General features: G+C 42.8%; 1 protein-coding gene across 1 annotated transcript in view; it reads right to left on the reverse strand.

Moving 5' to 3' along the window:
- Positions 1–12,500, reverse strand: part of LOC306925148 (uncharacterized protein) — a gene marked incomplete at its 3' end in the record, with an annotated part of 74,770 nt that overhangs the window by 43,395 nt on the left and 18,875 nt on the right. The window contains exons 2-3 of the mRNA XM_079503830.1: positions 5,510–5,912; positions 2,141–2,528 (exon numbers count right to left, since the gene is read on the reverse strand). Coding sequence (XP_079359956.1) covers positions 2,141–2,528; positions 5,510–5,756 — 635 coding nt within the window. The 5' untranslated portion in view covers positions 5,757–5,912. The remainder of the gene's footprint in view (positions 1–2,140; positions 2,529–5,509; positions 5,913–12,500) is intronic.

The raw sequence follows: 12,500 nt of genomic DNA on the forward strand, positions 1-12,500 counted from the left end.
GCTCAAAGTTTGGTCTGAGGACCTCAAGGGGTCCTTGAGGAAGTTCCAGGCAGTCCACAGCAAAATATGGAACATTTTACCACTTTAATCCCATTTTATACTTGAAAATACTGAAAATAGTCAATCTACAAGCTCACAAACGCGTCCCATTACTGCCCATTTTGAGCTTGTAGATCGGCTATTTTCGAAACATTTTGATAAATCTTCAAAACATTTCCCTAGCAAAAAATATTTTCATATGGGGGTCTGCAGAATGTCAATTTGGGGGTCCTTGACATGAAAATGTTTGAGAACCACTGGTTTAGAGTTTACAACCCAACCCAAACAAATGCACCATACCCACCACATAACCCCCCCCCCCCCCCCCCCCCCACCCCACCCGCCATGACTTCACTCAACTTTATTTCTATGTGTGAGGTCCTGTGATTTCTGTGTGCTGCAATCACACACAGGTGTGACTGCAGGCAAGGCCATGAAGTCATGCAAAACCACACCCACCTCGGTGAACACAGGTAGGAAAGTGAATTCCCAATGCCTTATATGGGATTGGTGGGGCGGTTCCCTATGGTAATTAGGATGCTAATTAGGATATGTGGGGCGTCTACCTTTGATAATTTGAATGAACTGGCACACCCCTTCAAGTTACGAGGATTTGAATTCATCATCATAAGAACATGCTTACGAACAATTCTGCCTACTTAAGAACGTTTCATGAATCTGACTGGACTTCTCTTAGGAATTCACTTAGGAAGAAATGTAAGAGGAAAAGTTAGGAACTTATTGGCGCATGAGGCCCAATCCAAATCCTCGTAACTTGAAGGGGTGTGCCAGTTCATTCAAATGATCATAGGTAGACGCCCCACATATCCTAATTAACATCCTAATTACCATAGGGAACCGCCCCACCAATCCCATATAAGGCATTGGGAATTCACTTTCCTACCTGTGTTCACCCAGGTGGGTGTGGTTTTGCATGACTCCATGGCCTTGCCTGCAGTCACACCTGTGTGTGATTGCAGCACACAGAAATCACAGGACCTCACACATAGAAATAAAGTTGAGTGAAGTCAAGAATACCTAAACTAAAGTCTAAATATGGTGGAACACCAGACTCCAATAATACCGTGGAGGTACTGAAGTGAACAGAAAATTTCAATATTTCAATATTTTCAATAATCATGAATGTATGGTGGGTGCATTGTGGTTATGTGGTGGGTATGGTGCGTTGGGTTGGGTTGTGAACTCTAAACCAGTGGTTCTCAAACATTTTCATGTCAAGGACCCCCAAATTGACGTGCATTCTGCAGACCCCCATATGAAAATATTTTCTGCTAGGGAAATGTTTTGAAGATTTATCAAAATGTTTTGAAAATAGCCGATCTACAAGCTCAAAATGGGCAGTAATGGGACGCGTTTGTGAGCTTGTAGATTGGCTATTTTCAAAGTATAAAATGGGATTAAAGTGGTAAATGTTCCATATTTTGCTGTGGACTGCCTGGAACTTCCTCAAGGACCCCTTGAGTTCCTCAGACCAAACTTTGAGCATCATGCAGATGGCGCTGTTTTTCCTTTATGTTTTCAGATTGCACTTAAGAACGAAAAAGGCACCCTAAGAGTGCTCCACAGTGTGCGTAGATTCTGTTCTTACCTACGAACAAATCACAGCTAAGAAAAGATTGAGGGATCCCAAAACCTTCTTAAAAACTTCCTAAGTGGGTCTAAGAACAAATTTCGTCTTAAGAACTTCTTAAGAACGGTTGGCGCATGAGGCCCATTGTCCCCTCTTTTATGTTTTATATAAAATATCTACGGTGTTTCTAATTGTGTTGCATTCAGTTGCAGCTGTTTATGCCATACTGTGCGCGCACACACACACACTCTGCTGCTGCACACTGACCCACATACACACATGCATGGGCACACACACACACACACACACACACACACACACGTGCGGACACTCACTCATACTGGGAGGTTTGTGAGGAGCAATATGAGTCAGAAGTTACCGTAAAACACACACACACACACACACACAGAAGGGGAAATGATGACTAAGCAAAAACCGTATTGTGCGCTTTAGTGCTTGCTAGAGTATAAAACTAACTAAGAAGAACAAAAACAAAAAAGCAACACTAACCTTGAGGAGGAGGAGGAGGAGAAGGAGGAGGAGGAGGGGGTCCGGACGGAGGAGTAGGCATTCCGTATGGAGGTGTGCTTGCAGACGTAGCTCTCCAGCATCTTGGGAGGTTTCTTGGTGCGTTTGGTGGTAGTCTGAGGCGGAGACGAACGCACGCCTACGCCCACACACACGCCCACGCCGTCGTCACCGTTGACATCGAGGGCAGCGGCCGGGGTGGGGGTGGGGTCAGGGGCAGGGTCAGGAAGATTCGGGGCGGGGACGGGGACGGGGACGGGGAGCGGCGCCACGTGGTGGCTCGAGCCCCGGCGCGTGGCACGGGGGGTGCCTCCCCCCCGGCACCTCTCCTCGATCAGCAGCTCCAGCACGGCCCCTCGGTCGCGGTCGGCTTCATGGAATACAGAGAGAATCATAGATTATTGCTCTACAATTTGGTCGGGTGCAGACAAAAAACATCTGTCCGAGCTTCAAATAGCTCAGAATAAAGCTGCAAGGCTTGCACTGCACTGTCCAGTGGGTGTGAGGCAGAGTACAGAGAGTTTGCATGCCAGTCTCTCATGGCTCAGAGTAGAGGAGAGGTTGGCATGCAATTTAGTGAGTTTCTTTAGGAATATTTGTCATAGTAAACAACCAGTTTGTCTGTATTCAAAAATACAGTATGTGAGAGATCGTCATAGTCATGCTACCAGGCAGGATACTAGTGGCCACATGGTCAAAGAAAAACCCAGAACAAATGCGGTTTGCAGATCTGTAATGTTCAGGGCTATTTCAGTATGGAACACGTTACCAACTATAATCACGGAAGCACCCAGTAAGGCTAGTTTTAAGAGGCTCCTTAAAAGACACCTGATCAGTTACCCCAATTTTAATTTTAATTAACTGACATAATTTAAGGGGGTGTCTTGTTTAGTGTTTTTATTTCTCTGTATTTTTATTTTATTTTTTATTTTTTCAAGATTGCACCTGTTTTTATAGTGCAGTGTAATGTTGTATTGTGTTGTGTTATATGTATTGTTTGTCATGGACCCCAGGAAGAGTAGCTGCTACTTGGCAGCTAATGGGGATCCATCTGAATAAAGAATAGAAAGGTTTGTGTTTGCAGTGCTGCACGATTCTCGCTCAAATGTGAAAATCTCGATTTTCCTCCACAAGAATTGAGATCACGATAGTACAGGCTTTAGTTCCGACATGCTATTGGTTCGACTGTCATTAGACCGACACCCTACCCAAAACCCTAACCTATGACCCTAACCTATAACCCTAACCTATGACCCTAACCTATAACCCTAACCTATAACCCTAACCTATGACCCTAACCTATAACCCTAACCTATAACCCTAACCTATGACCCTAACCTATGACCCTAACCTATAACCCTAACCTATGACCCTAACCTATGACCCTAACCTATAACCCTAACCGCAAGCACGGAGCAACGCATGTCGGACCAACGCATGTCGGGAGCGACGGGCGATTTCAGCATGTCGCAGTTCTAGGTAGAACCGCTGCGATTGGCCAGTAGTCGCTGTGATTGACAGTTCTTCCTTCTCAGCATTTTTGCAACTATGCCTAAGCTATTAATGTCCTGATACTGTATCGGTATCGGGAAAATAATCGGATCGGCCCTTATTTGTCATATTGGTATCGTGAATATGCCAGTCTAACCACCGATCCGACACAGGGGTAAGGGGTTGACACTATGGCAGGTAAATAAAATGTTGGGGCATGTGGAGTTTGCTTTGGAGTTGCCCAAACTGCAAGTGCACATTTGAGGAGTCTGCTATAAACACAACACGAGATATAGCTATAAACACAACATGAGATCACGACACTGGTATCGGTATGCGGTATCAGTATCGGCTAACACAGAAATGTAGGTATCGGGATCGGAAGCGAAAAAAGTGTATCGGGACATCCCTAGCCTAAGCCTAACCTTAATTCTAACCTTAACCGTAGTAAAACTATGCTTAACCCTAACCTTAAGCCCTCCAGGCCAAAGTGTGTGCGAAATCTGCGTTATAAGCTTACAAGACGCCCGCCCCGGAAGTGATAGCCCTCCATATTTGAGCCGTTTGTAAACGTAGATGGCACAGAAAGAAATAAGCAAAAAAATATAAATTAAAAAAATATATATTTTGAATTACTGGATTAAATTAAATTAAAGAATGATTGGCTTGAAGCACCAACCACACCAATGTGTCGAGACACAACTAAACGGTCTTAGCGTTCGTCCCAGTGGTGCAGTGTTGTTTTTGGGCAGCACATTTTGATTTTAGTTTTAGTCATAGTCTCTTGAATAGTTTATTTAGTTTTAGTCATAGTCTCTTGAATAGTTTATTTAGTTTTAGTCATAGTCTCTTGAATAGTTTATTTAGTTTTAGTCATAGTCTCTTGAATAGTTTATTTAGTTTTAGTCATAGTCTCTTGAATAGTTTATTTAGTTTTAGTCATAGTCTCTTGAATAGTTTATTTAGTTTTAGTCATAGTCTCTTGAATAGTTTATTTAGTTTTAGTCGTAGTCTCTTGAATAGTATTCATTTAGTTTTAGTCATAGTCTCTTGAATAGTTTATTTAGTTTTAGTCATAGTCTCTTGAATAGTATTCATTTAGTTTTAGTCATAGTCTCTTGAATACTATTCATTTAGTTTTAGTCATAGTCTCTTGAATAGTATTCATTTAGTTTTAGTCATAGTCTCTTGAATAGTATTAATTTAGTTTTAGTCATAGTCTCTTGAATAGTATTCATTTAGTTTTAGTCATAGTCTCTTGAATAGTATTCATTTAGTTTTAGTCATAGTCTCTTGAATAGTTTATTTAGTTTTAGTCACATTTTAGTCCGAAAAAAGTTTCAAAGGGTCATATCCTTTTCAAATATTTTCCAATTTCAATGAACAATACATCATATGAAAGCTTACATTCTGTAGTTTCATAATGTGTAACAAGCAGAAAAGTGACCATGGCCCCATTGTGTCATAAAGCACTGTACTTGGTCAAATATATGAGTTATATGGCGCCCTAGGCGGCTGCGTGCTCTGCCTGTAGGAAAGGCTGGCCCTGCTCACAACGCGTCCCAGCGCAACGCGTTGTGAGCTGGTACTGGTTGCATGCTATTTGTAAAATGACTTCTACTGGATCTCTCGTCCACTAGTCTAACTTTTAGTCTAGTTTTAAAAAAACAAGGTCATAAAATGTGACATATTATTGCTTATAGCTACTTTAAATGCATTTTGACACCAGTACCTCTGTACTTTTACTCAAGAAAATTTAGAATTCATGACTTTCACTTGCAAAAGAGAATTTCTACGTAGCGGTATATGACACTTTTACCCAAGTATAAAACCACATGTGGGTCAAATCACACCACATACCTTCTCTCATCCTCCTCTTCCTGCTGCTCACACCTCCTCCTCCTCCACCTCCTCTCCTCTCTCCCCCCACCTCCTCTTCGCCCTCCTTCTGCTTGGCTCTCCTCCTGCCTCCTCCTCCGTTCTCCACCTCCTGCTCCGGCCGATCCGTGGAGTCCTCGGGGGGAGCCGCGGCGGCGGCGCTGGGCGGGGAGGAGGAGGAGGTGGCAGGACGAGCGGGGGGGACACCTCCCTTGGCTCTCTGGTCCATGGGAGGAGGAGGAGGAGGAGGAGGTGGGGAGGAGAGGGGAGGCGTGCGATGAGGTTGGGGGCCCAGTATTAACTCTCTGTGCGGCTGCCTGCCTGGGGGAGGGCAGGGTGGGCTTTAGTGGAACATCCAACTCCACGTCCCTGTTGGCCTCTCCTCCTGAAGGATGGACCGGGAGGGGGGGGGGGGGGGGGGGGGGGGAGACAGAGACAGAGACAGAGACAGAATTACACGTCTTACCCATTTAGACCTGAGGACGATTCTACGAATGCCTTCTAAATCGTGACAGTTTTTTTTCAGTCAGTCTCAACCATTTTCATGTCAAGGACCCCCAAAAAATATATGTATTTGGCCGCCGACCCCCATCTGAAAATATGTTGTTCTACAAGTTCATAGCGCGGCACCCGGTGCTGCGCTATGAGCTTGTAGATCTGCAATTTTTCAATAGCTAAAGTATAACATAATGCTTAAAACACCAAAAGGGGTTCCCGTCCTGAATAGGTTAACACAAGGTGCTCTTATCATCGTACATCATCATGACGTAAAATAGACACTATGCTGATTTGCTCAAGACACTATGATTGTGAAGGACTGAAATCTAGACTAATAAATAGCTGAATATAGGAGGCCCTCAAAAACTACACAAATATTAGGGAGGAGTTCTTTCCAAAATTTGAAACAAATTGCCCAGAATTCCAAAGTAGGGCAGAAAGGGAGAAATGTACCGCTCCTTCTGGGGGAACAGAAAGAATGTGCAGTTTTGGCTGAAAGATATGTCAACTCCTGTCACAAGAAAACTGGGACAACCAGTGTAGGACAGTGGTTCCCAAACCTTTTCATGTCAGGGACCCCCAAATTGACACCAATTAGCCCACGGACCCCCATTTGAAAATATATTCCAGGGACCCCCATAAGAGAAGATTTTTACGGCTCTAGCAGTGATCCTCAACCCGTTTAATTTCAAGGACCACCAGTTTGACATGCATTAGTCTACGGACCCCCATTTAATGGTATTTTTTATCTCTGGGACCCCAATTTATATTGTAAAATCAATGTTAATTTAACTCTGAAAGTGTAGAAATGGAACCAAATGGACCCTGACGGGTCCATTTGGATCCATAAGTTACAGAGTTACAGACCCATAAGGTCCCAATTGGTTCCAAACTATCATTTAGCTGGGGACCCCCTGGAACTCCCTCAAGGACCCCTGGGAGTCCCCGGACCCCACTTTGGGAACCACTGGTGTAGGACACATAATATGTAACAGTATGCCATGTTTTATTTTCTGCACCACCCGCTTTATTTATTTCATTATGTTAAATGTTGTTGATGTTAATTGTAATTCTGCTTTGGCACTTCATGGATTCACTTCATGCAATCACACACTCATTCCATCTTCATACAGACTATTTAAACTGGAAGTTTCAAGTGTAAAATGAGCCAAATTTACGACGCCATCAATGCCTGCAAAAATACATTTTAGTCGACTAAATCGATAGATTGGTAGACTTACGGAAAAAAAAGAAAGCGTGTTCAAAACTAATTCTGTATACATTATACTGTACTTCCATTATAATGATAATGGGTGTGTTGTACAGGGTTAATGTTTCACAACATTTTGATTTAGCCTTAGTCTTAATCTTTTGAATAACAGTCTTAGTCCTATTTAGTCTTCTGAAAATCCTTAGTCATCTTATATTCACTCATGAAAATAACCGATGAAATAACAACAGCAATAGATAATCATAAACACACAATAGGGGTCTTTATTGACCTCAAAAAAGCGTTTGACACAATTGATCATACTATTTTAATATCTAAATTGAATAATTATGGGGTAAGAGGTGTAGTTCTAGATTGGTTAATCAGTTACCTTCACAACAGGCAACAATATGTACAGTTGGGGTGTCATAAATCTGATTCTATGAAGCTTGAATGTGGGGTACCACAAGGCTCGGTCTTGGGACCTAAACTTTTTATTTTGTATATTAATGATATTTGTGTCAAAGTTAATGCAGTTTGTTTTGTTCGCGGACGACACTAATTTATTTTGTTCAGGGGATAGCTTAAAAGGTGTAGCAGAAAGCATTACAAATGAAATGGTTAAATTAAAAAGGTGGTTTAATAAAAATAAGCTATCATTGAATTTGAAAAAAAAAACAAGTTTATGATTTTCTCTAATTTGAAAAAGGATGAAATTATTCTCACTATAGATGGAGTGAATATTGAAAGAGTAAATGAATTTAGGTTTTTGGGTGTTATATTAGATGAGAAATTATCATGGAAAAAACATATAGCATATATAAAAGCCAAGGTGGCCAAAAGTCTTTTTATTTTGAACAAAGTAAAATATGATTTGGATACGAATTTATTGAGGAGGTTGTATTGTACACTGGTTTTACCATATTTTATTTACTGTTTGGAAGTATGGGGTAACTCATTCAAGAGTAATATGTCTCCTTTGATTATGCTACAAAAAAGAGCGTTAAGAATCATGTATAAAGAAGATTTCAGAGCACACACCAATAGGCTTTTTATGTTATCAGGTGTTTTGAAAATCATGGATTTGGTTGAATTACGAACATTATTAGTGGTGTTCAGAGCGAAAAACAAATCATTACCAATACAGTTACAGAAGTCATTTGTGTTTAGCTCGGAGGATGAGGACCATAGAAGAAGACATGATTTTAAACATCTGTTCGCTCGGACTACACTAAAACAAATGTGCACTTCTGTTACAGGTATAAAGTTATGGAATTCACAAAACCAGGAGTTGAAGAGTTGTACAACAGTGTTTCAGTTTAAGAAAGTGTTTAAAAAATAATAAAATATGAATTAGAAGGTTAGATATAAGTGTTCTTTTGTTTCCTCAGCGTTGTCTTTGTTTGTTCTCTTGTTGAGCTCTATGTTCTTTGTCTTTGTTGTTTTTTCTTTCTTTTTTATTTGATGTAATCATGATGATATAAAATGTATGGTTGGTAGCAGCATCAATTAGATGTTTTTATTTGATGTAATCATGGTGATATAAAATGTATGGTTGGTAGCAGCATTAATTAGATGGTTTTTTTAATGATAGAGGCAGGTCTAAATAAGATTTATCTTCTTCCTGCTCCTTTTCTTTTCTGGTATGGAATATGTAAAAAAAATAATAAGTACAAAGTAAAAATGAATATGATCATGTAAAACCATAACTGAAATGAAATAAATAAATATGAAATGAAATTAAATGAAATGAAATATAAGTCTTTGTCAACATAATGAACACATTGGGCAGTATTATGCGTGTCTTAAGTACCAGGTCTTATTACTTAACTTGGACCTGGAGGCGTGATCAATGCCATTTGGCTATTCTGAGTGGCCAAACAGCATTGACCACGCCTCCAGGTCTTAAGTTAAGTCATAAGACCTGGTACTTAAGACACGCATAATACTGCCATGTGTGTGTAAAACTGAACATCTAAACTGTGCCACGGAGACGAGGCCAAGTCTTTGCCACGGACACATTGTGTCCATGTACGGACACATTGTGTCCATGTACGGACACATTGTGTCCATGTACGGACACATTGTGTCCATGTACGGACACATTGTGTCCATGTACGGACACATTGTGTCCATGTACGGACACATTGTGTCCATGTACGGACACATTGTGTCCATGTACGGACATGAGATTGACGACCCGACCGGATATCGATGAATTGCCCAGCCTGATATGAAATGACTCACATCCAAATTCCGCTGAGTCACAATAACAATACACACTGCCGGGTGAGGGTGATGAGTCATGCTAGTGGGATTATGTGCTGTGGAGAGGAGAGGAGAGGTGGTGGGGTGGCAACCCCCCCCCCCCCCCCGGTCTCTGGTGCAGACGGTTGGACTGAGTTCCTGAGCCAATAATTTGATGACCAGATCATCAGTCAATAGGCGGCGGTGGCTCAGGGGCAGAGTGGCTGGATGGTAACAGCCAGGTTGCCAGTTCGAACCCGGGCTCCCCCAGAGTTAGTGTCGAAGTGTCCTTGAGCAAGACTCTGAACCCCTAATTGCTCCTGATGTGCTGGCTAGTGCCTTGCATGGTTTCCGCCGCCATCGGTGTATGAATGTGTGTGTGTGAATGGGTGAATTGATGCACAATCTGTGTAAAGCACCTTGGATAAAGGCGCTATATAAATGCACCATTTACCATTATACACGGGCAACTGGCGGCCCGGGGGCCATATGTGGCCCTTACCTTCACTTAATGCGGCCAGCAGGTTAAAATCAGAATACTGATATAGTATTATTGATTTCAGCTGTTACAATTCCAAACATGCAAACATGACCCGGCTTTAATTATTACACCATTTGCTCCATTACAAGGTAAGTTGTTTGTTGTTTATTAGACGATTGATTTAACCATTGTTTAGTAAAAGTTGATGTTAATAGTATGATTTAGTATCAGGGAGTGACCGCCACCCACGCCTCCTCCACCTCCATATTGTAAACATTGACATGTGTGCACCCACGGGAGCGGGAGGTGCTTACCGTAAGGTCCATTGATAGAAAACTAGACCTGTACGTGCCCGTCGGGCCATCGGCCTACTTGAGAACGATGCAACTTGGGAACCTAATAATACCCGTTGTCAACTTGTCATTAGCACCCGTTTTAACTGTCTGTCTGTGTCCCACATGGAGATCTCTGTATCTGCCGGTCTGCCTGTGTCTGAAGAGTGCAAATTGACTTGTTAAAAGGGTTTGGGTGAACTACTCCTTTAAGTACGGGAACCCAGAGGGACCAATCACAAGCCTCACAGAGGCAGGCCGGGGTTAAAAGGTTAAAGGTTATGAAGTCCTTTTTAACTGGAGCTCATCCTTTGCTCAAGGAGGTAGTCCTCCCTTTTCATCCCTTTAACTGGAGCTCATCCTTTGCTCAAGGAGGTAGTCCTCCCTTTTCATCCCTTTAACTGGAGCTCATCCTTTGCTCAAGGAGGTAGTCCTCCCTTTTCATCCCTTTAACTGGAGCTCATCCTTTGCTCAAGGAGGTAGTCCTCCCTTTTCATCCCTTTAACTGGAGCTCATCCTTTGCTCAAGGAGGTAGTCCTCCCTTTTCATCCCTTTAACTGGAGCTCATCCTTTGCTCAAGGAGGTAGTCCTCCCTTTCCATCCCTTTAACTGGAGCTCATCCTTTGCTCAAGGAGGTAGTCATCCCTTTAACTGGAGCTCATCCTTTGCTCAAGGAGGTAGTCCTCCCTTTTCATCCCTTTAACTGGAGCTCATCCTTTGCTCAAGGAGGTAGTCCTCCCTTTAACTGGAGCTCATCCTTTGCTCAAGGAGGTAGTCCTCCCTTTAACTGGAGCTCATCCTTTGCTCAAGGAGGTAGTCCTCCCTTTAACTGGAGCTCATCCTTTGCTCAAGGAGGTAGTCATCCCTTTAACTGGAGCTCATCCTTTGCTCAAGGAGGTAGTCCTCCCTTTTCATCCCTTTCATCCTGTCTCGCTTTCACACTTAAAGCACACTTACTGAACCAATCTGCTGCATCGATAGCAGCCGCCAGCCAAGCTATCGATTCCTGTGGTACTTAACGCAAAAGAAAAGGTACCACGACTTATATCTTTATACCGTACAGTATGTAGGTTCTGCTGTGTTTGTAAATGGTAAATGGTGCATTTATATCGCGCCTTTATCCAAAGCGCTTTACATAGACCAACCAGCACATCGGGAGCAATTTGGGGTTCAGTGTCTTGCCCAAGGACACTTCGACATGTAGACAGGAGGAGCCGGGATTCGAACCGCCGACCCATGGATCATTGGACGACCTGCTCTACCTCCTGAGCCACAGCCGCCCCTGTATTCCATTGTGGGCTAAAAGGCTTTCTAGCATACAGTACGATGAGTGAATGGATGGTTTCTCGATCACAGAGCACACAAGTAACAGATCAAGATGAGATAAAGATGAACCAAATGGACCCGTTCCATTTGTACAGTACGCTATCAGAGTTAAATTAGCATTGATTTTACAATATAAATTGGGGGTCCCACTCCCAGAGATAGAAATGCTATTAAATGGGGGTGCGTAGACTAATGCATGTCAAACTGGGGGTCCTTGAAATTAAACGGGTTGAAAATCACTGCTAGAGCCATACAAATCTTCTCTTATGGGGGGTCCCTGGCATATCTCTTCAAATGGGGGTCCGTGGGCTAATTAGTGTCATTTTGGGGGTCCTTGACATGAAAAGGTTTGGGAGCCACTGCCATAGTCCCCTAATAGTTGGCTTTCTGTTGTAAAGCTCTCTCATTCTCTCTTTTCCTGCAAGATGTGTTTTTAAACCTGTTAAAATATCCCCTAGGCTAGGGGTTCTCAACGTTTTTGGCCGGGGACCCCCGAAAATGCTTTGGCAACGTCTCGGGACCCCCGCCCCGCCCCCTCCCAACCCCCAATATAAATTGACTGCTACAATAACCTTAAACCATTTTGGGCGGGAACCCCTTTTGGTGTTTTAAGCATTGTTATAATTTAGCTATTGAAAAATAGCAGACCTACAAGCTCATAGCGCGCTACGAGCTTGTAGGTCTTAGCCTGGCTCCAGCCCCTGAATCGCTAGCCACGCCCATTAAAAAAATATATTCAGGCGATTCAGGGTCTGGTGACGCTCTCGAAGGAGGTCTGAGACTCGGTTGGAAATCTGTACGACGAATCAGCGTCGTTTCAACTCGATGACGTCAAAACAACAGCGCCGTCCAGACACAAACAAACATGGCTGCGCCAGT

Source organism: Electrona antarctica, assembly GCF_951216825.1.
Source record: "Electrona antarctica genome assembly, chromosome: 6".
Lineage (NCBI taxonomy): Eukaryota > Metazoa > Chordata > Actinopteri > Myctophiformes > Myctophidae > Electrona > Electrona antarctica.